The 27,599-nt window shown below is 34.9% G+C and overlaps 1 protein-coding gene across 1 annotated transcript in view; it reads right to left on the reverse strand.

Moving 5' to 3' along the window:
* The window catches only part of LOC127853047 (uncharacterized), a 57,684-nt gene extending 43,399 nt beyond the window's left edge, over positions 1 to 14,285 (reverse strand). Inside the window, exons 1-2 of the mRNA XM_052387178.1 lie at positions 14,272 to 14,285; positions 8,825 to 9,178 (exon numbers count right to left, since the gene is read on the reverse strand). Of these exons, the coding sequence (XP_052243138.1) occupies positions 8,825 to 8,895 (71 nt within the window). The 5' untranslated portion in view covers positions 8,896 to 9,178; positions 14,272 to 14,285. The remainder of the gene's footprint in view (positions 1 to 8,824; positions 9,179 to 14,271) is intronic.
* Positions 14,286 to 27,599: the final 13,314 nt, after the last annotated feature.

A 27,599-nucleotide genomic window follows, 5' to 3' on the forward strand; every position in this document is an offset into this window, starting at 1 on the left:
ACAAAAACTTATCTTAATTTCTTAATATCTTTATTTTTTCACATCCTCTTACTATGAACACGATGCATACCAGCTGAGTAAACCTTGATGCTGGAGACATATCGCAACGTGGTCAGCCAATTTGCAATTAAATTCTTTACACTTGATTCATCGTCACATTATTGTTAACAGTCAATTTATTCACCATACGAATTAATAGATCATTTTAATGACTGGTATATTTCCAAAAAGTGACATAGGAAACTTCCCCTACACTCGTTTATTTACAGTTGCTAAAATCTCCATTACTGGTTGTTGCTACATGTAATCGCCGAAGTTTCTTTTTTGTCTTGATCCGTTCATGCGTTGTCAGGGTAAGGTATTTCAGACTAAATTTAACGGAGCCTGATGCGCATTTGTTGATTCAATCAATAATATGTGTGTGTAGGGTTATAGTTTTTGTATTTTGTCTGCATTGTAAATGAAATTGGTATATTTTCAGAAATACAAGACTAGAAGAAGTAACACCTCTCGCGAGAATGTTAGGAAACTGGTTGTGTTCACGATTAAGGAGCAAGACACAAACTACAACTTTGATATTGTTTACATGTTGTTCCATGTATTTTTTAATAATAATATTTTTTAATAAACGCAATTTATCGGAAAGTACACAATATATTGATCATGAAAATAGTACGAAAAAATGCCGTTTCCAAATTATTCAATCGTTTCGCGTTACAACGCTTTATAATTTTAAGGTTTTAAAATCGTCAAAAGATGCATATAATGGCTATTTTAGACCATGGTAAATGTTCAGTAATACTGTTTCCTCACAAATATCATAACTTAAACGAAAATTTGCGAATCTGAAACAACTTTTTTCAATTTTGTCAATTTACCAAAACGTGAAAAGATCCCTATAAATCTCTCAAAAAAAGCAAAGCTTTAAGGCCAGCCTTCCTTTTAAATGAGTATTTTACTGAAAGTATAGACATCTTGTGTGCTCACCTGTGTGATTTATTTAATGCCATATTAGAGTCTGGTTTCTTTCCCGACAAATTGATAGAAGGAGTTATCGTTCCCGTACATAAGAAAGGCGATACAAAAAATGCACTGAAATACAGGGGAATAACACTAGTTAGTTGTTTTTCTAAACTTTTCACAACTACAACTACTACTACTACTACTTCTACTACTACTACTGTAAGCGCTCTCCATTGTAATAGTGCTACTGCTACTGTTACTGCTAAGACATTTGATCCAGCTACGCTGGTTCGAGTCAAATCTCTGCGCGGAGGTTGATACAATGCTTGTTCCAGTCAAATATCTGCGTGTAGGTTGCCGTTGTGATTGACATAAACGAATGATAAACGTTAGGTATAAACAGCAACTTTTAAAATCAAAATCTATTTTATTCAAGACGACATTATTGAATTTTAGTGGTGAACATCAAATACGCCTCGGTAAAAGTTATTTAGTTTAATTGAAAGAAGAAGACGAAAGTGTTTTGAAAGGTTTATGTGTTTTTTTACAAATATTCATATGCTAGTCCTATGTCAAAAATACGAGGTTAATGCTTATCTGCAAATCATAATGAATATTTTGATTGACGAGGGCTGAGTGTGTGATTCAGTATATCTTTAACTATTTGTAGTGTTATGTCTGTACGGTATTTCAAAACTAATTATCCTTATCACGTTCTAATTCCGATTTTCTCGTTCACACAAATTGCGCGTATTTTCTTTGTTGTAACTTCAAGCTAGTATTGACGATTTAAATGTGAAAATTGAGTGTTCTTAATATGAATCCAATTCACGAATATAAGCGAGAAATAGTAAAATAAATATATTAACAATCAAATAGCAGTACCAAACATAAAGTCTTGTTTACTTCAGTGAAATTCCAAATGACCAAGTTTAATTCGATACCGACACGTTTACTCGAGAAGAAAAAAACGCATAAAATATGTTTATTATGAATAAATCTCTCATTACTCTTAGTGTAAACATTATTTATTTAACTATTCGTATACAAATATAAACATATATCCTACTTTGGGACAACCTATGCTTGGCATAAAGCACGCAAAGTATAATTTTACAGAATTGCGAATACAGCTCGAGGCTTATGCTATGTCGCTCTTCTGTCAGTTGGAAGTGCTGCTTATAAGGTGTAAACAAAAAAGGCAATTAAAGTGATATTATGGGCATTTTTCACTGTTGAATTGAGCTAGAAAGAATTAACAGGTCAAAATAATTAGTTAAAATGTGGTAACTGACCAATTATCTACAACTCATCTTGCTACCAATTGTTTATAAAATATATTTATATTATTTTAAATATTTTACATGACTCACCCAGTCCTCTAAGCCGAAATGATCCGTAAACAAAATTGTGTCTTTTGTGTCGTATGAACGAAGCAGCATGAAAACTACATTTCGACTCACATCGTACATCGAATTATTTCTGTCGCCAGTTGTCAAAACGAAAGTACGGTTGATATTTAAATGGATTTTTTTTCTCTTTCCGTGATATTGTTTTAATATGTTGATGCTGTATTAACAAATATAAGTGTATATAAAGTGGAAACACGAAAAATAAACAACGGTTGCGATAGACACCTATATACTGTTATGCCCATAATATCACTTTAACTACAATGTACATAAATGTCAAAACAATGAATAGTGTAGAATATTAGTAGGTCGTCTGCACCGAACAAAAATTCCACATGTCCGTTACACATTTTTTCGAAGTTTCTTGACATAATATTAAAAATTCGAATATAAATTCTGCATAAGAATATTTTGCCGAATTTCGATTATCCGTTCCTATTTCTAGTTAAAATCAAACCCGCTCTTTGTTCTCGATACAGGGACGATTTTAAATCTAACTTATTTATAGTTAAAACAAATCACAATGCCACCCTATCATCTTTGGAATTATATCACATAATAAAAACTTGATTGAATAAATACAAATACGTGTTTGCGTGACCAGCAATATGTTATAATGTAAAATAAGTTGCGAAAACTCCCCGTAACATCCCGTACTGCGTGTGATGCAGCTAAGAACTGCACAGAAAAAGACATTCGCTATCCTTGATCTCATTCATTAAACTATTTACGCCGTATATCTTTTTTAAAGATATTTCTTGTTAACTTATTCATTAAATGCTTTATATTGATAAATGTAAACATTGGATCATAAAAGCTCCAGTAAAAAATCAAAAAAAAAAATTAAGAAAAGGAAAAGAACATTGCCCGGAGCAGGTTTCGAACCAGTGACCCCTGGAGTTCTGCCAGAGTCCTGAAGTAAAAACGCATTAGCCTACTGAGCTAAGCAAAAACGCATTAGCCTACTGAGCTATTCCGCCGAGTACACATTGTTGACGTATTTTATACCTTATATCAGCAATCTTCGTAGTTTCACAAAATTTAACGACAAAAACAGAACTCTCCAAATTATTCAATCGTTTCGCGTTGCAACGCTTTATAATTTTTAGGTTTTAAAATCGTCAAAAGATGCATATAATGGCTATATTAGAGCATGGTTAATGTTCAGTATTACTGTTTCCTCACAAATATCATAACTAAAACGAAAACTTACGAATCTGAAACAACTTTTTTCAATTTTGTCAATTTACCAAAGCGTGAAAAGATCCCTTTAATGAGTCAAATGTGGTCAATTGCTCATTGACGGATCAATGGATACTTTAAAGATAATTAAGCTTTTAGTAGGCCTTTATCCAATGGGTGAATGAAATCTGTATAAATCAGTTTTGATAGCATAGCTGTTGTATTAGTTTGTGTTTTTTGTCTGATTTTCTGGCTGTATAATACATGCTATTCAAAAAAAGTCTTTACAAATTACTTCAATAAGCCCAACCGTAGATTATTTCTTATTGATATACATGTACATTAATTAAGAAGTGATCAATATTTACTTACAGCTGGTGTGTGAACGAAGTGGATGTCAACATACTGATTATCGCAGTATATCCATTATACCTAATCTTAACATCAATTTTAATGGAGTGCGATGCTTAAAAAAATCAATGTTAAATACAAACTATCCACCATCAAATGTTCATTGATATTCGCTTAATGACAGAGGTGAACAAGCTGTGGCACAACAAACTCATGTGAACCTTAACCCATTTATGCCTTGCGTCTAGAAAAAAAGGCATTGGCAAACAGCTTAGACCCAGATGAGACGCCGCATGATGTGTAAGAAATATTCTAAATATATAAATACATATACTTGATATCCCTAATTTTGGAAATAAATTGATCCAGTTTAAAAGGATGGGAGAGTCCACTAGGCATACATGGGTTAATCCTTCATTTTCGTTTAAGTATATAATTTGCGTCTACGTTTAAAAAACATGACATCAACAAAAGAACGTTTGTAAAATGATCACTATTAAACAAGATACAATTAAAAAAAACATGTTATAATTATTCGGTTCAGTAGATAATAGCAGGTTATTAATAGCATAGCAATGACATTAATAATGATTATGTTTAAGTTTCGAACGAAAACAGGATCTTGCAGAAATTTACAAGTTAAAAGCATTAATGTTCAACACTTAGTAATAACAAAATGAGTAACAATATACCCTTAACTAAACACGCATTACACAAGTTTTGACCAACCCAACAGTTGTTTATATACTATTTTCTGATTTTACAACGATATATCACATAATAAAAACTTGATTGAATAAATACAAATACGTGTTTGCGTGTTTGTCAGAATGTTGTTACTACATTCTCTTCATGTAAATAAAAACAACTTATGCAGAATTGTAGGTGTATCATAAATAAATAATTTGGATCCCAGCCTTTCGTGCGCTATGCCATCTATAGGGAGGAAGATATGAATACTAATCAAAACTCGAGTTATAAGAACACACCTGAGTTAGTATAACCTGTCGCATTGATCTTATAAATGTCTTATGAAAAGAATATTATACACTTAGACTGCTTTCAGTAGCGACGATGAGTTGGTACTGTAAAATTAATATTTAATGATTCAAATGTGGTCAATTGCTCATTGACGGATCAATGGATATTATTAAGATAATTAAGCTTTAAGTAGGACTTGATCCAATGGGTGAATGAAATCTGTATAAATCAGTTTTGAAATCACGCCATACGTCCAAAGCAGAAATGTTTGAAAGGCGAGGCATTTATTCAATCTCAATATGTACATAAACACGCCTATAAGCATAACTAATTGGTTTTAGTTCAGAAATTAAAGAACAGGCATAGCTGTTGTATTAGTTTGTGTTTTTTGTCTGATTTTCTGGCTGTATAATACATGTTATTCAAAAAAGTCTTTACAAATTACAAATGTACTTCAATAAGCCCAACCGTAGATTATTTCTTATTGATATACATTTATTAAGAAGTGATCAATATTCACTTACAGCTGGTGTGTGAACGAAGTGGATGTCAACATACCGATTATCGCAGTATTGCCATTATACCTAATCTTAACATCAATTTTAATGGAGTGCGATGCTTGAAAAAAATCAATGTTAAATACAAACTATCCACCATCAAATGTTCATTGATATTCGCTCAATGACAGAGGTGAACAAGCTGTGGCACAACAAACTCATGTGAACCTTAACCCATTTATGCCTTGCGTCTAGTAAAAAGACATTGGCAAACAGCGTAGACCCAGATGAGACGCCGCATGATGTGTAAGAAATATTCTAAATATATAAATACATATACTTGACATCCCTAATTTTGGAAATAAATTGATCCAGTTTAAAAGGATGGGAGAGTCCACAAGGCATACATGGGTTAATCCTTCATGTTCGTTTAAGTATATTTCTTGCGTTTACGTTTAAAAAACATGACATCAACAAAATAACGTGTGTATAATGATCACTATTAAACAAGATACAATTTTAAAAAATGTTATAATTATTCGGTTCAGTAGATGATAGCAGGTTATTTATAGCATAGTAATGACATTAATAATGATTATGTTCAAGTTTCGAACGAAAACAGGATCTTGCAGAAATTTACAAGTTAAAAGCATCAATAGTCAACACTTAGTAATAACAAAATGAGTAACAATATACCCTTAACTAAACACGCATTTCACAAGTTTTGACCAACCCAACAGTTGTCTGTATACTATTTTCTGATTTTACAAAGATATGTTTATTGATTTACTGTTACTGACAAATATATATTGCTGCAATGATTGTGCTCTATCGTACAATCGACTGCAGGTCTTAAATGCCATTGGTATTTATAAATCGACCTTAACCCATTTATACCTAGTGGACTTTCCCATCCTTTTTAAATGGATCAATTTATTTCCAAATATTTATTGTATATTTATTTCTATATTTAGAATATTTCTTAAAGAAATTCCTTTAAGCAAACAGCGTAGACACAGATGAGACGCCGCATCATGCGTCTACGCTGTTTGCCAAGGCCTTTTTTCCAGACGCTATGCATAAATGGGTTAATATCAACACGCAAACCACAAGACAAAATATTGCGCCCTTTATACATATTATCATGGACACGATGGTAAAAATGTCATCACAAAGTAATTCCTTTCAATTGTTTTTTGACGGAAACACAAGTGTTATGTGTGATTTTCTCATATACGTGCTACGATATGTAAAATGATTTGCTATTGCTAGCAAGAGTGTTTTACAGCAGTGAGCAGGGTCATTTCGTAGTTATCGACTGCACGCCTGTGATGCGATGGAATTTGTTTACATCGAGCTTCATATAAAACTCCAAACCTAAAGATATCGTTGTCAACCACAAGACAGTTTATTGCGCCAGCTTTACATATTGTCGTTGTAAAGACAAGTTATTTACGTACTTTCTACATATTATTATGGTTAACCTCAAGTTTATAGTAAATTGCGTCCTTATACACATCATCATGGTAACTATGATAGCAAACATGAAACCGTTTGACAGTCAACTGCGTTATGTGTACATACCATATTAGAAACCTTAAAACAGTTTTTTGCGTCTTTAATACATATTATCGTGCGTCACTAGTGAAAATAGTAATTTTTCAGATGACTCGTGAATTCAAATCGATAATCAATCGGTTTAACAAATATCATCTATTTACTTTGAACTTTGGTTTGCTCTAAGCTCTATTAAAAATCAACCAAGCCTATCTATTTGAAGTATTATGAATTGCGCATACCAACTCCAAATACTCGTCGCCAGGAATAGTTAATAAATTATGTTTAATTGCCGAACTGGAACAAAATATTGATGTGCTTTAACGCAGTTTGATCGGCTCAAGATTGAAGTTTTCAGATGGGTAAAATATACCTATAACTTACTGAAAATGATAACTGACCAAAAAAAAGCTTTTCAGATCAGCACTTACAAAAAATAACCAATTTGCTCTAGTAACAAAATGAAGGGCATTTCGCAAGTTTCACTGGCTAATTTATGCGTGCCCACATGATATGTATCGCGTGCTCGCGTCATGACTATCGAGTTCGCACGTAACAACGTTTGCGTAAGCAGTCATTACTACATGTACCACATGGGCACGTCATAACTTTCAAGTGCGCACTTATTAACTACCGCGCACGCACGTAATATAGACCGGTAAATACAATATTTAGTATGGTCAGTTTATGCTTCCGTTCGATCGATAAACTTTTTCTTTAGTTTAGTTAGTGTCCATCCAATCTTACGAGTTCACATGTTGTTCGTATATTTAAATGATGTGAAGGGAAGGGGGGGGGGTTTATAAACCTTCTTTTATTTGACAGTTAAAATAATGATTTGTGTAATAGACTGATACACATACATGCATTATAACACTCAATCGCGTGTATATACAACACCGATACCAAACATTCAGCACAAGTACAAGCATTGGATCACACATGCCTTAAACTCTTCACCACATTTATAGTAGACTCTACTTTAAGAAAATATATGTAAATTCCACCGATGCATAAAAATATTATGGCTAGAAGTGTCCAGAACAGAAACGCGTGATTGAAGAAGTACCAGACCACCTTCCCGTCCCAGTGGTGCCAGGAGCTGTCGTGGTAATGCACAATATAGTCACGGTAGTGAGGCAGAATGTAGAACTCGGACTTTCGAGGGTAGTTCAAATACCGGCCCCAGAAAAACATCGTTCCTGAAAACGTTGTACAGTTGTCAAAGGTAAATCTTTTAATCAGTAACAATTGGTAACTAAATTTACAATTGTTACACAAGGAGGTGACGATCAACTACTTCGAAGGTCTTTTATTCTGCAAATTTAGCTACGAAACTCAAGGATTATGATTGTGAATTGCAGCTGAATGTGAAAGTATTTTGTCGCCATTTTGTCATTCGTTAGTGTTTCTTTAATAATAAATGCTAGCTTCAATTGCTTATTTTAAAGATATACAGGATCGGTATGCAGGATAGTCAGTACCTATGGAGAACATGTTGGTGGCGTAATGGAAGACGAACCACCGCTTGGCATGCGGAAGTGCCGTCACGACGCTCCACATAAATGGGTGACGCGGCGTGGCGGCGAAGAAATCGTTGGAGAAGCCAACGGGGTCGGTCATGCGAACGACAACGGTACTTCGATTCCGCTCGGCTCCCTCCCTGATTGCTTCCAGGCTTAATTAAAATCAAATTTATCGCTGAGTAAAAAGAAAGATAATGTCACGGATCTTACTGCGAAGTTCTTGTTCTTGATATTATGACTATCATTTACTGTCATTACCATTTGTACTTTGTAGTCATACATTAAATTACATATAATTAACCAAAATTCAATAAAATATTAGTAAATTATATGGTAATAAAATAATAATATTTACCCTTGTATGCATTCCATGTCCATGTCTAAGTAGAAGCCTCCATAGTGATATATGAAGAGATACCGTGCCATGTCCACCCTCCATATCCATTTCTCATAGCTAAGATAGAGGTTCAATAGCTCCGGGTAGTCTTCGTTGATCAGTTTTAATACACGCTGTTCATCCCATAATGTGTACGCATAATCCGGGTTCTGCACTCGACATGATCGCTGCGTCTTCTGCAATCGCACCGGAAGTTCACTGCTGCCATCTTGAGGGTAGTACACCTGGTGAATATGGCGAGGAAAGCTGGCGATCTGAGATGACTCCGTAGCTGCGCCACGACAGCGGTCACATTCCGTGTTGTATATATTGCTTTGAAATACAAACTCGTTAAGCAAGTAACTAAATATTGACAATAAGTAAGTCACAAAAATAATAACAAAAAATGCAAAGATAAGCTTCAAACAAGCGCACGCATTTAATTTTTTCCATTTTTCAACATAGAACGAATATACATTTCCTAAATGTCGCATTTTTTTAATAGCTTTCGTACTGTTCCAACCAGGTATGGGTATTAATGGTATCCATGCATACATCCAATAACGGCGAAAATATGCTGTCCCGGCTTATATCCAGTCAGATAAGCCGATAATTATTGATTTTATCGATAACGCGTAATAGCTTCTCGTTGTTAACCGAGATGATAGTTTACCTTGGTAATTTAAATCCCGATGGTCACGTCATTTGTTATTCAATATTTAAAATGTTACCCATTTTAGAAAGCTGAAATGCTGCTCTTTCTAAATATCTAATTTTATGTCAATGCATAACATATTAAAAAAGATATGACGAGTTGAACACAACGTAAATGACATGACGCCTGGACGATGATCGCTCCGCCCACTAAATCACGTGGCTCAGCGGGTACCAAACCTAGACAAGCTAATACCAAAATTGCTTCTTTGCCTATATACTGCATATAGATTTACGCGATATTCCGGATGATTTTTATGGACTTTTTGACATCATATGACACTTGTAAAAGGGATTTGTGTCATGTAGTTATTCTGCAAATGCAAAAATATACGTTTTTAGAGAACATCAGCTATTTATAACGGGGTTTTCGGTACATGAAACACGCTCTCATACGCTTGCGCGCTTACCGAAATCGAACCTGTTACTACCTATAATGGTGGTATTAGCAATACGCTCTTACCGAAATCGAACCTGTTACTACCTATAATGGTGGTATTAGCAATAAATTAACACTTATTCACCGGCATTTACCCATGTTATTTACAAAAATATTAACGAAACTACCCGCCCCCCGTGTATTTGGTACGAAATAGCGCTTTAAAACTGGGATTTCTGTGAAGTTTTACGCGCTTTCTGACACCGAGTGGGTACCAAAATCCCCCACGTTATTACGTATAAAAGTGATATTAATAAATTTAAACATTGCTTATGGGACATTTATCAATCACTATAATTAAAAGTGCAAGACAAAACAATCAGTTTGGTCATTGTCTGATATAAAGTAGCGTTGTATGAAGGGGAATTCGGTAAAGCTACCAGTATCAGACGCTCGCGCAGGTACCGACTTACCTAAAATTACCGCATTTATTGGTTATATCAGTAATAATAACTCGTATACATGTACAATGGCATTTATCGATACGTTTTTATAAAATAGTATCATAAAATGGTTTTCACTTGTTTCTGACACACTAACAAACTCGATTTATAACGAGAATTTCGTTAAGTTACGCAAAGTGGGTACCAATATTCTCTATTATTTTACATGCACACGTGATTTAGTTCATACTTAATAATGCTTAGTTATTTCCTATATGACTGACATTTCCAGTTTTTGAAATAAATTAATGTTCTATAAGGGGGATCTCGGTAATTTTACACAGTGAAGCTTCCACTCGCTCTTATCAAGACCGCATTTGCGCGTTGGAAATGGTATACATTTAATTAATCTAACTTAACTTTCTGGATACCGAATGTCAGAGTTACATAAACCCATACACCGTTTTGCCATATTTAATTTCCGTTTTTTCGAACCAAATAAACGAAACTCGTTGAAAAAGGAACTAGGCATTCGATCTCCAAGTGTGGATTAAAAGTGTGGTGACACCACATGTCTGCATATGTGTATATACCGTTATTAAGATCAGATATAACGTGTCACCTTCTAATAACATGTATAATGGCATTAGTGTCAGAGTAATAAAACACAGCTAGAATAAGGCTTCGTACTGGGTTTTATTTCTCTTAAAGAATTGCAGATACACCTTGCTTCTATTAATCACATAGTAACTAATAAAACTATTAAAAAACATAAACTATTATGTGATGATCAGATCGATAACATAAACTATTTAAATCTGCTAGTATATTCGATAATAAGATATTTTAATTGTCTTTGACAGTGTTGACGTTCAGTTGTTCGTGGGGACGACCGCATGCCTTTATCCATCTTTTACACTTCTCAAGATCTCTTTTCGGGTTTGGAAACGATATAAATTCAATGCCACCAACTAATCTTTTAGGATATCGATTGTCCGAGTTACATAATCCCCATTGACACCGATTAACCGTTTTTAATCTACGTTTTTGAAAGAGGAAAACAAAAGAAACTCGTTGAAATAAATGTCAACCTAGACATGGCTTGTCTAGAAAATGGCGGACAGTTCGTTGCTAACTCGCGCGTCCGATTAATCGATCGCTGATTGGTAGATCAATTCTTAGATAAGGATTTCATTGACAGGCGGCGTCATGTCAATTACGGATTGTCTTCCAACTGCGGCTGAGTTTCGGGTAAAAAATATCGTCACCTTCACTGTAAATATATATTATTGCTCTGTAATTTTTAGTCAGAAATTTAACAAATAACATTCATTAGAAAGTTTATACATTGGCGGTTTTTTCTGTTATTTTCTCGACCGCCCGATGGACCATTTTCAAAATATTTTTTGTAAACCAATAAAAAAAAAGTCGTGGCCTTAGTATAGTTCTACATAAATAGCAACACTACGGCTCTGTCTCGCTTCATTGAATGTTCTCTATATACAGACAAACATCACATAGTGTCGCTATTACAATAGCAACCATAGCCACTGCGAAAACAAAATACGGTGACATTTTGAAATGTCTTTCTCTTGATTGTTTACCGCAGACCTTTGCATTTTATGTGGATACGCTTGCAGCCGATTAACACAGTCTATTACGACAATGCTTCCACAATACCGGTACTCGATCAACATTTGGTTGCTTAAAGGCGCGTATCAACGATTAGCACGTTATTTTATTAATTGAGTTTAGAAAAGTGGACAAGAATATATTTCGTCTGTTAGCCTTGTACTTACTTTGGTACTTGATATGTACTTAATCATACATTAGTTATTACTGGCATCAAACAAATCCTCTACGGTAGCATTGGTTAAAAAAGTATTGCGATATAATGTTATGTTGAAAAGGAACATTTAAACTGATTATAGTCAGGATGTCGCCTTAGATGTGTTAAGTTATGGTGAGGGACGGATTTCTATGAAACTCCAAAGACTTTATGAAGATATCGCATAATAGTGTTTGACATTATTTTTCTTTCATAATATTTAATGTGGTTAACTGGCAGCTATATCGGTCTCATTCCGATATATATATACTAATACATAGTGCCAGTCACGCGGTCTCGGTAGTTTTCAGACTATACTAACGAGGTCAATATAAAAACGGGGTCTGTATACAAGCCCGTGTTCTAGGCACCTTTAATTTTTACTATGAGTGGGATGCAGGGGAGGTAATGCAATCAAATGTCACAATAAGGTTATAAATCGAAAACCACAATCACGTCTGAAATTGAAATGTTATATACCTCGCAATTAATTTCGCTATATATTTCATCGTATAAGACGTTAAATAAATGACGTATTTATAAATAATAATATATTAGGTACCCCTATATACCTTATTTCGTGTTTATATCGGATAAAAAGGGTATGGAGATACATGTGTTTTACTGGGAACCCCATGACCTATTTCCAAATCAGAGACCCCGTAACTGGCCAACTGTTATGACATATAATTATGATCATAAAAAAGGCTGTAAAACATGATATAAAAATCGTTTGTTTAAAATGTGACATAAAACAAAACACGCTAGTACACTGTGAATGAACAAAAACTGTCACGTGACCACAAAAGTCAACGCAGGGACCTATACAAACGTTTGTATAGGTCCCTGGTCAACGTCAGTAGTCATTTTATGACAACAAACAGCCGCGCAAGGTACGTTTGTGTCCAATATCTTTGCTGATCATCCTCTGACTTTCATACGACCCAGTGCAGGCAATATGGCATGCATATAGCTTTCGATCGGTATATCACGCGTTTTGTGTGTTGCTCTGGTTTTCGAGAACACTTCAGATATTGGAAAAAAATACCTTGCGCGGCTGTTTGTTGTCATAAAATGACTACTGACGTTGACTTTTGTGTTAATGTGACAGTTTTTGTTCATTCACAGTGTAGTACAATAAGCATCACATATTTACAAAATATTCCCTATCTATACAAGGTATTTTGTCTGGTGACTAGTATATTATGACACGCTTTGGCACTGTATTTAACGATTTCATCATTAGATAATATGTAACAGATTTTGTTATCATCACTATACTCAGTGAAATCCGAAATTTATTTCAAATATCTCTATGAACAACTTGTCTCTAATATCTTCGTAGAGATTACATGCCATAAGTACATGATATTCGTCTTACACTTGGTTTAGACAGTTAAAACAAAAACGTTCATTTGGTACAATTACTTGATATCCACCAGTTTCTATTTTAAGTGGTGCTACACCACAACGGAATTTAGCAAATGCACTTCTATGGGACCTAGGTATAATATTATTTTTAACATAAGACTCAGTGTTATATGTTTGCTTAAACAACTTATATGTTCTAAGTTTGTTTCCTCCTCTGCCATGAGCAGCTTGTTCTCTGTTTATATTATTTAACAAAACAGCCTTATAGTCATTAAATAGATCATCAATACAATGAATGAATAAATTTGAATGAATAGGAATATTTTGTTTCTTATTGTGTTTCTCATAAAATTTAAAACGGCCGACTGGTTGTGATCCTGGAGTTGCATTACCAGAAATGTAAATGAGCATTTCTTTATTAATATTATGCAAGTTTGTTGTAATTCCAGTTCAAATATGTTTAACAAGAATGGTGATCGCGTTGTCGCATTGTCGCCGTCGTGCTATCGCATTGTCGCCATCGTACTATCGCATTGTCGCCATCGTACTATCGCATTGTCGCCATCGTACTATCGCATTGTCGCCATCGTACTATCGCATTGTCGCCCTCTGGATTTTAATGTGCAACCACGATGGCCTAACGGTATTCCGTACTATTCCGTAAAATTTTACATCATAAAGAACAACTTACCAATTTCGCCGCTGTACAAGTGCCTTCACAAATACTAACCACGACCTCATTATAATTTCGGCAGGAAATTATGATATCAATGTTGATGTTAAAAAGAGACAAGCTGAGTATGTGGTTGCCGGTGTCGTTAATGTCAAGACTATTTGTAGATGTTGCATGACGACAAGGATATTGTTGCTCCTTGTATTTTAAAATTGGTTAGATGTTTTAACTCATTATAAACTCAATTATTGAAATCTTTTTTAAAACATACACTTTACGCCGAATTTGATTCAAACTAATTATACAATCAGAAGTCAGGTTCTTTAAAGCCATTTTAAGAAGGAAAAGATTCAATACAAGACATTAATAGATCTGTTACTGTTTTAAGCTTTACTCATGTATAAAGCATGTTTATTTCATTTTCAGATTCACGTTTGATATAAAAAAAAAACAACAACAAGGAAATGTCTCGAAATCAATGCTTTGATATCCAACTTGTTTTACTGAAATACATTTCTACTTCTAATGCGTTATCGCATTGTGAAGAAAATCCACTTGTCAAGTATGTTAACCTCAATTCCAAAGAAAACACTCTCGAGTAATTATTTAACCCGGATCGGCAAACTGCTTCATGATTTAACAGATGTGTGTCTGTCAACTACTACCATCAACCACTGGCATCCACCACTACCATCAACCACTACCATCAACCACTACCATCAACCACTACCATCAACCACTACCATCAACCAATACCATCCACCACTACCATCAACCACTACCATCAACCACTACCATCAACCACTACCATCTACCGCTACCATCAACCACTACCATCAACCACTACCATCAACCACTACCATCAACCACTACCATCAACCACTACCATCAACCACTACCATCAGCATCTACCATAAACCACTACCATCACCCACTACCATACCGAAACAGCCGCATCTATAATGAATTGAAATACTGTTAAATGTTAAATACGTCACATGATACTGTAACACAAAGTTTATTGTTCAGCCTTGTTAATGCTGCGTTGACTTTTTTTTCCAAAACGTATCGCGCCGTGTGACTGTTGCAATTTTTGACCTTGAATTCAAGGTTGTCTAAGTTGTGCTAAGTTTCCTCACGGTTTATCAAGGTATCCTGGGCGTGCCGTCGAAGCGAAAACGCGGCCCTTCGACGGTACGCTAAGTTTTCATCCACGGTCTGCCACGGATGTATAAATGCTGCTTCAAGGTACGATGCGTTCTGTTAAGTTCCCGCACGTTGTTTGCGTTTGTCATGCAGGTCTGAAACGTTATACACGTTTGTCATTCATTTGTCACGTTCTGTCAATGTACCGTGCGGATCAAACGTGGACATCCGAGAGGTTTCGGGCACGATTGTGCTCCCGGTTTAAAAGAAAACTCTCAAGCATCAGCATTTATTATAACAACATAATTCCAGTGACATGGATGTGAACGACGGGGATGATTTTGGGTTTGCCAGCTTATTTGCAGCATTAATAAAATCTTTGCGTTTTAAAGAGCTTACAGAAACACACAAGTCCGGGAAAAGACGAAGAAGAAGGCCAAGTTCTCTGTGCGTTCGTACATGGCTATCGAAAGTTAGAAGGCAGCAGCAAGGTCACATTGGTGCATTTCTTACTAGGGAACTCCGCAACAAGATATTAACACCTGAGGGTGCCCCCAGAACTATTCGACGAGATCCTTAAAATGATATTTCTAGTCATCTCAAGACAAGATACGAAGTTTCGCTCTGCCCTTACAACTGGATTGAAACTGGCACTGACTCTGAGGCATTTTGCTACAAGGGACAATTACTCGTCACCCACCTATGCGTGTCGTTGCAGTAAGGCAGCAATTTGTCATATGGTTCCTGAAGTATGCAGCGCTATTGCCCAGCCCTACAAAGACGAAGTGTTCACCATAACTATAACACCCGATGAGGAAAGTTTCCTGAAAAGCACGGCTTTTATTTACTTATCTGCATACCGCGCGAATCGTGTCAGACCGTACAACAACTCGTCGGGCCGTAACGCATCTGCCTGCAAAATGCAACACACCGTAACGGGTCGTTATAAACACGTAGCAAAACGGCTGTCAATTATCCTAGCTTGTCGTGGTAATCTTGACAATACGTAACAGAACATAACAAAACGTGATAGAAACTTAACATGTCGGGGAATGAATAGGATTCCGTCAGAGTACGGACCCTTTTTTGGTTCTGTAATTATGCCCGGCGACCACGGCAAACATACAGTTTAAAAATTTGGCACGGCAACCACGGCAACCACGTTGTGTCACGTTTAGCTATCCCGTTCCCCTACGTTGCCTCACGTTCATCCCGTTTCCCCCACGGCGGCCCGAAACGTGATTGCCGTGGTCGCCGAGAACATAGTGTAGACGCAGAATAACATTCGACTCTAATTCCGGAGGAATTCAATGTCAATTTGCAGATTTTAAATATAAGAAGCAAAATGCGCACGTTGCATGTTTAAAAAAATCTTTGTATTTTAATTGCACTAGAACAAAATGTCAGCTGTTAATTTTCATTAACAAAACGATATGCTTAACACCACGTGACTTATAGGAGACGTCCGTCGGATCGTATAAATCTGCATTTACTCTTATTATCAGGCGTATTCTTTCAAAATACAATAAATTGAATAATTGTTTTGTATTGCAGCATTTTTACTCTGTTAAAGCTTTCAAAACCACGACGCCATTTTGTTTATTTGCATAAACTTTTTTTATTTTATACCTTCATACGCATCACTTTGTGAAAATATTGGGATATGAAGGGCACGAGATAATTTCTTAACACAATACAAATAGTTATTTCACATATTTTTTAAAAAGACTGTTTTGCCTGCAGTGTAGTTGTATAAACGTAGATATTTAAAACAGGTTAAGCTTGACTGCGAGATCAGATCGACCCGACATAGCAATTACAGTGCAAGATACGGCCTATGAGGGATGACTGACCGCTACAAGCATGACCTTCCGATGCTTCTTGCTATGTGTATTTAATTACATAGTTATTTAAAAAGATAAATATTTGCTCAGCATTTTTGTTAATGGAAACTGTGTATATACATAGAAACCCAAATGTTATAGATTACTAGTATTTTAATTAAACAGAAAGTAAGTTAAAGAAGCCGTCACCACGCTCGCAAGTGTAAACATCATACAAGGCTAAACGGCGTTCATTGTTCTTTAAGCTTTTCATAAATTGCCTTTGTGGCATTTTTTCATAATTCAAAGCGAGTATATGACAACCAAGCCATATGTGTATTTGTTAACAAAACAAATCAACACTCAAAATGTACAACCGCAATAAAAAGATTTTTAAAGTTTGATATTCTTATCGAAATGTCAATGCTGGCGCTTAAATATATAAAGGAACAATTAGGTGAAAGGAAAGTGGCTAATACTTTATAGGTACATTTTATAAAGCACATTGTTATAATAATTGGATGCAATAAAAATGCCCAATGTGTAAAGGCTGAGCGAAGCACTTAAAGATAGCTATAGTTGAAAATTGTCCGTGTGTAACCTATAGCGCAAAACCGTTCGATTATTCGGTATCGATTGCTTCAACACGGCCTCTTTCGGACAAACAAAGAAGCCAGCAACAGCGTTTCATATCTCCAAGAGTTTCAAGAATATTTCATATCACATGTTTAATACAGTATAACTCTGTATATCTTGGTTTTTTTATCTTAACTAATAAAACGTCTGGCACGGGTTTGTTGCCAGACAGTATCAACCACTTAATGTGTTGTGTATTTTGTAATGTGACATGAATGAACTTCGTAAGCAAATGGGCGCAAATATAAATATGATTTTCTTTTCTAACAATGTGACTTTTTTGAACTCGGCTTTTGGACACCATATATAATATACTTTTTCCAACATAATTGTGTCATTAACACGCACAGGCAAATAAAATACCACTTAACAACGAAATTTTCAAACTGTTACAAGGCCCCAGATAAATATTAGGGAAATAGGGTTTTAATTTAGTCAAATTTAATTGAATATTAAAGTTATTAGCCGAGCAGGAAATCGGTTAGTTGTGTAATCACGTTGCTTTTACTGTCTTTTAACGAATCCAGTTGCATTTTGTCGGCAACTGCATGGGAACATGTGTGTTTTCGGTGAAAAAGGGCACGTCCAGTGTTCCACAATCTTTCAGCGATAGGCATATAGTGCGTTTCATACCTTGTGTATATATAATACCTATACGAGGGTTATTTTTTCAAAATGTGTGATTTTGTTAATATTCGTTGTTGAAAAGTCAAACCATACACAATAGGTGTACATTTAACGATCTGGAACCCCTGGGATAAGCTCGGGGGGGGGGAGGGTAAGGGTCCTGTGGGGGGGGGGCAAATTTATGATACTGCTGCCTGTGGCTTTACAAATACATGCACAATTAGCGACGCATTATGTCAGATTGAAAACGCATGTCTTCGTCAATTATTTGGTCTGACGCTTTATTTAACTTTTTGACCGCTCCGTTATCCATGCGCATGCTGAATGAAAGCGTCGCCGTGTTATGATAATAATTTCAAAGTTAAGAGAAAATTCCGAAAACGAGCAAAGCATTTTCGATCGAAGCTATTGCATCGTACGCATCAAATTTGACGAATTTGCGTAAAAGTCAAATTGGTTGCGTTTTCAATACGCATGTTATTGTATTTCTTTGCGTTTTAAAACATTTTAATAGGGTGAAAGACGCAGATACGCAGCTTATCTGGGGCACTGTCAACTATTGTTTGTTAAAGTGATATTATTGGCATTTTCACTGTAGAATTGAGCTCAAAAGAATCAACAGGTCAAAATAATTAGTTAAAATGTGGTAACTGACCAATAATCTACAACGCATCTTGCTGCCAGTTGTTTATAAAAAAAATATATATTATTTTCGATATTTTACATGACTCACCCAGTCCTCTAAGCCGAAATGATCTGTAAAACAAAATTGTGTCTTTGTGTCGTATGAACGAATCTGCATGAAAACTACATTTAGACTCCAATCGTACATCTAATAATTTCAATCGTCAGTAGTCAAACGAAAGTACGGTTGATATTCAAATGGATTATTTTTCTCTTTGCGGGATATTGTTTTAGTATGTTGATGCTGCATTAACAAATATAAGTGTATATGAGGTGAAAACACCAAAAATAAACAACGGTTGCGATAGACACCTATATACTGTTAGATGCCTATGATATCACTTTAATAACTATTTTAAAACATTGTTTTGAATTAACCAGATTTACTGTAATTATAACTGTGATATTAAGGTAAAGCAGGGACCTAAACAAACGTAAAGGTCCCTGGGTTAAATTATATTAAGTTTAAGCTACAAAGCTAATATCCCATTCCAGGGGGGACTTACAGGGGCCTTTTCACAGATTTTTGCATATTTTGATGTTAGTCATTAAATGCTTTATTTTGATAAATGTAAACTTTGGATCTTAAAAGCTTCAGTGAAAAATCAAGAATAAAATTTAAAAAGGGAAACAAATGTAGCTCGCACCGGGGCTCGAACCAGTGACCCCCGGAGTCCTGGAGTCAACATGCATTAGCCCTCTCGGCTATTCTGCCGAGTGTTAATGTATGACGTATTTTATACCTTATATAAGCAATCTTCGTAGTTTCGTAAATTTAAACGACAACAACAAAACTCAAAATTATTAAATCGTTTCGCGTTGCAACGCTTTATAATTTTTAGGTTTTTAAATCGTCATAAGATGCATATAATGGCTATATTAGACCATGGTAAATGTCCAATAATACTATTTCCTCACAAATATCTTAACTAAAACGAAAATTTGCGAATCTTAAATAACTTTTTTTCAATTTTGTCAAATTACCAAACCGTGAAAAGATCCCTTTAAAGAAAATAACATCATAAAATGGTATGAACAAGAATTCTGTTACCACCTGCGATTAATGGCGCCCAGCGCTGAACCTTGATAAAAGCAAAGTCTCCATTAAGACTGTATGTGGGTTTGTTGTAGTAAAATTTAAGCCGCTCCAATCTCCACTGGGGCTCGAAATGGAAAACGAACATCGATTTGTCATTTCTCGGTGCAAAACCAACGAGGGAGTTATCATTTGTGCATGTGCGACCGGGCCTTTTTTCGAACCGCACACAATGAACCATCCAGCGACAAGCATATTTAAATTTAAACATAAATATATAATGTTATAATATGTTTAATCAAATTTACAATATTACGCAACAATCACGAAATGCGATTCGTATACAAGCATGCATGCGAGTGAAACAATTAGTAAACGTTTCTGTACGGATTAAACAGTTCTGGTATTGGAAGTATGAGATATAGGTTAGATTTGTTAAATTGTTCCCATTTAATTGGACGGTCAGGTACACATTAAAAGCATCTTAAAACAAAATAACAAAATAGCAAACAATAGGAATTCTGAACGAAGCCATGTTTATCAACTTGTTAAATAATGTAATATTTTATAGTTGATTATTACAATGCATGTAAAAGAGTCCTTTCATACAAGAACTGCTCTGTGTTAATCTATTTATGCCTAGCATCTAGAAAAAAAGGCCTTGGCAAACAGCGTGGACCCAGATGGGTCTGCGCTGTTTGCTTAAAGGAATTTCTGAAAGAAATATTCAAAATATAGAAATAAATATACTAGACATCCCTAATTTTGGAACTAAATTGATCCAATTTAGAAGGATGGGAGAGTCCACTAGGCATAAATGGGTTAAACAAGCGTTATCTCCGTTATTATTAATCGAACGGTCACGAACACATGGGGATATTTGAGTCGTACAAAACAGTGCCTGTATACATACGTAAGCTTATACAAGTATGGTAATCTTTGACGGCAGAGAACATGGAGAATGTTAAAGTAACATTAAAATTTACACTAAGCGTACATCCACAATCCAAAGCTTCAATTTGGCTATCAGTCTAAAACGTTGACCCATACAAATTAGTGTTTCATCCAAGCGTTGGTATCCATTGTTAGATAAACCCGCTGAAAGTTTTCAGGCGAATACATGCCAGCTATTAGAAGTAACCTATTTTGTTTCATTTTCAAATTGTACAAGATTACACAAGTCGCGGTGACATTCCGTTGAACTTTATTTAGTTGTACTTGATATAAATATATGACAAGAACAATCTTGGAACAATACGAGTGACATCCAAAACTTATTTATGTTTCAATGCGAAATCCTACGAAAATTGTATAGCAGTTTGATCAAATATTGGAAACGTCAACTGATAAAAAAGTTTATTTTACTAGTATTTAACAGAATTAACGGCGGTTAAAACATGTACAAAAATTGCACTTTCATTCATTACGTTGCCTAGTGTGAAATTTATTTACCAGGTCAAAAAAGTTAATACTCAATTGCAGTAAATAAATACTTAAGAATGTGCAAAGGCGAACTAGTGATTTCATGGTAAGAACCCTTTTATTCTCATAATATAAGCGTCACAACGCCTAAAAATTACCCTTTTTAAGGACAAACACTATCCCAATCTTAACTCATTTTAGTCGAGTTGTATCAGATCGATAATAACGGCTAATATCCAGAGGCGTCCTCTATCACAAACAGAACGGTCATTTCAAAGACTTTCTTCAAATTATCATATAATTCGCAAATAATGAGTCGTTTTCTGAGAAAACTGGGCATAATGGATGTGCGTAAAGTGTCGTCCCAGATTAGCCTGTGCAGTCCGCATTGGCTAATCAGGGACGATACTTTCCGCCTAAATTGGATTTTTGCTAAGAAGAGATTTCATTTAAACAAAAAATACCATAAAAGCGGAATATGTCATCTCTGATTAGCTTGTGCGGAGTGCACAGGCTAATCTGGGATGACACTTTCCGAACATACATTAAGCTCCGTTTTCTAAGAACGCGTCTCTAGTAGTTTTCAGTAACGAGGCTCGTTCTGGGAAAACGTACTTCGTACATGTTTGTAAAGTGGCGTCCCAGGATAGCGTGGCCTTTTAGCACAGGCTTATCAGAGACGACACTTTCCGGTTTTATGAAACTTTTCGTTGAAGGGAAGTCTCTTCTTATTGAAAATCATGTGAAGGCGGAAAATGTCGTCCCAGATTACTGAGGCGACATTTTTTTGCAGATGTATTAAGCCCAGTTTTCCCAGAACGAGTCTCGTATGTCAAATAGCGGATGATCATTTGTCCAGGACACGACTGGCAAAAAATAGCATTTGAAATTATGTTTAATTAAGAATAGCTTCATGTCACAATATTAAGGATTACAAAAGAACCATTTGTGAAAAATTAGATCTAACTTTTCACAACGGTTTAGAAAGGAGTCCTAAGATCGTATAGTCAGACAATATAGATTGGTGGGCAAATGATCCAGCGGTGCTCTTTTTTAGAAGGCGGTATGCATCGTCTATCGCGTTCAGTCTCCCCAATCACGGATTGAAGAAGCGAATGACTTTCCTCTGGATGAGCTTGATGAAGGAGCGCGGCACTCGGGACTCCATGATCTTGCGGTACTTGTTCTCCTCGAAGGGCGATAAAGCGCATCATGTTGGTCAGCAACATACGGTCCTGAAACGAAGCAGTTAACATAGTAAAACGTGTATATTATATTATATGAGCGACCGTGACGACCGAGTATAGTCTGATAGCAAATTGGTGAATGCTTCAACAAAATCGAAGGAGTCATATTATTGCGCGATGGCCAAAAAGGAAAGATTACACATCGGCGAAAACTAATTGTAATTGTTTTACGATAGTTTGTGACTTTGTATGCAATACATTTTCCGAATCATATTAATAACATATGAATTTACTTTGAGATTTGAACTTTATATTACAGGCTGTGACATACATGTGCTTACTAATTTACTTACTTACTTGCTTACTTACTTACTTACTTACTTACTTACTTACTTACTTACTTACTTACTTACTTACTTACTTACTTACTTACTTACTTACTTACTTACTTACTTACTTACTTACCTACTTACTTATTTACTTATTTGGGCATGCGACTACACAAAATTACGTAATGGCAAGCAATGGGGTGTAAATGACCCATTTTCTTCACAAACGTATATACAATAATAATAATTCAATATAATAATATTTTCAATTATCTTTTTCAATACTTATACAAAACCGAGTCTCTATAAAAGCATCAGTAATTACTAAACAATAAAATATATCGATTATGAACACATCAATCTAATAATTTCATAGACACCTAAAACGTGTGAACAAATTTAATTTCACGTATTAGAACATGACGTTTAAAACATTATTATTAGTTATGCGAAGTAATCACAGAGTTCAAGATATGTTATGACAAATGGAAATCGATAAAGATGTTTGGAAATATTTTCGCTTTATTTACAAATTAACATTTCATATATGTAATAAATACTTCAAACGTAGAGTCAGCAAGGCTGTACTACCCACTATGCGTTAAATACTCGTTTTAATCATTTAAAACTTTTTCAATGCAACGCATATACACGTCAATATTCTTATTTTGAAGAGGCTATAAACGATATTTGTATTAACACTTTGGCTTTCGCAATATTAAACAAAACAATAATGCAAACCAACTAGAATTGTTAAATAAACGCAATATACCAGTTTTATTGGTGAAATAAATAAAATACCGGCATATCAATTCGCATTTGTTACCAAAATAACAATTGTGTTTTTGTGTCATAAAAGTTGAACCGATTAATTGGAATTACAAAACAGTCTACACGTATTTCTTACAATATTTAACGAATAGTCCACTGTACAGAAGAAGTTATTTACGATGATATAAAAATCATTGCTGTTTTGATATTATTTATTTTTAACGTGTATTTTCGTGTTTTTTATTCATAAACGTTTTATCTGTTTTTCACTAATAAAAGATCGCATGTCCATGTCCTTGCTTTAATTTAATGTTCTTTTTTTTATAAATACGCATGACAATCGCCCATCTAACAGCCATCAAACAAGCCCCAGCACGTACTAACAACTTGTAACATTGATTTCAAAACGTCAAACCTTTTAAGTGTGAAATACAAATATTTAAAGAAAGGTTTAGACCAAAAAAGCCATGCCCGAGGCTTGTCAACTACTTTATAGTGTAAATATTTTCCAATTGTTTTCGTTAGCAACTGTTCGCTGATAACTGCTCTCGTAAAAACCCTACTTCAATTAATTTTTATTTCGACTTTCTAATAATGCGAACACTTCAATATTAAAATGCGTATTATTCATCTCTGTAAAGTCGTCAGTGATATATTTGTTGTGTAGTTGTAACGCATGTTCCGATTAACCCCGGTCTCCCCCACATGTCTCAAACTCTGGTACAATAAATAGCAGAATAAAATATACAGTGTGGCGCGAATGTTGGAATTAATAAGTGATCATTCAATACAAACTATCCACCATCAAATGTTCATTGATATTCGCTCAATGACAGAGGTGAACAAGCTAAGGCACAAATAACTCATGTGAATCTTAACCCATTTATGCCTTGCGTCTAGAAAAAAAGGCATTGGCAAACAGCGAAGACCCAGATGAGACGCCGCATGATGTTTAAGAAATATTCTAAATATATGAATATATATACTTGACATCTCTAATTTTGGAAATAAATAGATCCAGTTTAAAAGGATGGGATAGTCCACTAGGCATACATGGGTTTATCCTTCATTTTCGTTTAAGTATATATCTTGCGTTTACGTTTAAAAAACATGACATCAACAAAAGAACGTTTGTATAATGATCACTATTAAATTAGATACAATTTTAAATTTTTTATATAATTATTCGGTTCAGTAGATGATAGCAGGTTATTAATAGCATAGCAATGACATTAATAATGATTATGTTCAAGTTTCGAACGAAAACAGGATCTTGCAGAAGTTTACAAGTTCAAAGCATTAATATTCAACACTTAGTAATAACAAAATGAGTAACAATATACCGTTAACTTAACACGCATTTCACAAGTTTTGACCAACCCAACAGTTGTTTGTATACTATTTTCTGATTTTACAACGATATGTTTATTGATTTACTGTTACTGAAAATATATGTTGCTGCAGTGATTGTGCCTTTTTGTACAATCGACTGCAGGCTTTAAAGGGATCTTTTCACGTTTTGGTAAATTTACATAATTGGAAAAAGTTGTTTCAGATTCGCAAATTTTCGTTTTAGTTATGATATTTGTGAGGAAACAGTATTACTGAACATTTACCATGGTCTAATATAGCTATTATATGCATCTTTTGACGATTTTAAAACCTAAAAATTATAAAGCGTTGCAACGCGGAACAATTGAATAATTTGGAGAGTTCTGTTGTTGTCGTTAAATTTTGTGACACTACGAAGATTGCTTTTATAAGGTATAAAATACGTCACTTATGTATATTCGACAGAATAGCCGAGAGGGTATAAGCGTTTTTACTTCAGGACCTCGGCAGGACTCCAGGGGTCACTTGTTCGAAACCTGCTCCAGGCAAACGTTTTTCCTTATTTTAACTATATTCTTTATTTTTTACTGCAGGTTTTACGAACAAATGTTTACATTTATCAATAGAAAGCATTTAATGAATAACTTCAGAACATGCCAAAATCTGTGAAAAGGCCCCTTTAAATGCCATGGGTATTTATAAATCGACCTTAACCCATTTATGCCTAGTGGACTCTCCCATCCTGCTAAAATGGATCAGAATAGTTCTTAAAGAAATTCCTTTAAAACAGCGTAGACCCAGATGAGACGCCGCATCATGCGGCGTCTCATCTGGGTCTACGCTGTTTGCCGGATGTCTAGTATATCTATTTCTATATTTAGAATATTTCTTAAAGAAATTCCTTTAAAACAGCGTAGACCCAGATGAGACGCCGCATGATGCGGCGTCTCATCTGGGTCTTCGCTGTTTGCCAAGGCCTTTTTTTCCAGACGCTAGGCATAAATGGGTTAATATCAACACGCAAACCTCAAGACAAAATAATGCGCCCTATATACATATTATCATGGACACGATGGTAAAAATGTCAATACAAAGTAATTCCTTTCAATTGTTTTTTGACGGTAACACAAGTTTTATGTGTGATTTTCTCATATATGTGCTACGATATGTAAAATGATTTGCTATTGCTAGCAAGAGTATTTTACAGCGGTGAGCAGGGTCATAGAAAAACAAATACAAAACAAAAACTTATCTGAATTTCTTAATATCTTTATTTTTTCACATCCTCTTACTATGAACACGATGCATACCAGCTGAGTAAACCTTGATGCTGGAGACACATCGCAACGTGGTCTGCCAATTTGCAGTTAAATTCTTTACACTTGATTCATCGTCACATTATTGTTAACAGTCAATTTATTCACCATACGAATTAATAGATCATTTTAATGACTGGTATATTTCCGAAAAGTGACATAGGAAACTTCCCCTACACTCGTTTATTTACAGTTGCTAAAATCTCCATTACTGGTTGTTGCTACATGTAATCGCCGAAGTTTCTTTTTTGTCTTGATCCGTTCATGCGTTGTCACGGGCAGGTAGTCCAGACTACATTTAACGGAGTCTGATGCGCATTTGATGATTCAATCAATAATATGTGTGTGTAGGGTTATAGTTTTTGTATTTGTCTGTATTGTAAATGAAATTGGTATATTTTCAGAAATACAAGACTAGAAGAAGTAACACCTCTCGCGAGAATGTTAGGAAACTGGTTGTGTTCATGATTAAGGAGCAAGACACAAACTACAACTTTGATATTGTTTACATGTTGTTCCATGTATTTTTTAATAATAATATTTTTTAATAAACGCAATTTATCGGAAAGTACACAATATATTGATCATGAAAATAGTACGAGAAAATGCCGTTTCCAAATTATTCAATCGTTTCGCGTTACAACGCTTTATAATTTTAAGGTTTTAAAATCGTCAAAAGATGCATATAATGGCTATTTTAGACCATGGTAAATATAGAGAATATATGGTTGGTGACTTTTGATATCATGTGATATAAGACGAGTCTGATATGGCGTAGGAAAAGGCGAGGCTTGCCGAGCCTTTTCACACGCCATATCGGACGAGTCTTATATCACATGATATCAAAAGTCACCAACCATATATTCTATTTATTATGCCACATTTTAAAGTAGATAAGAAAATATTCACAAAACAAAAAAAACAAACAACCGCTAAATTCATTGATAAATATGCAAATTAGTAGCAACCTGATTACATCCGCTTGCGTCTATGCATATATATTTACACATAAAAAAATAGTTCGAAAGTAAGCAACA

Source organism: Dreissena polymorpha, chromosome 1 (assembly GCF_020536995.1).
Source record: "Dreissena polymorpha isolate Duluth1 chromosome 1, UMN_Dpol_1.0, whole genome shotgun sequence".
In the NCBI taxonomy this organism is placed as follows: Eukaryota; Metazoa; Mollusca; class Bivalvia; order Myida; family Dreissenidae; genus Dreissena; species Dreissena polymorpha.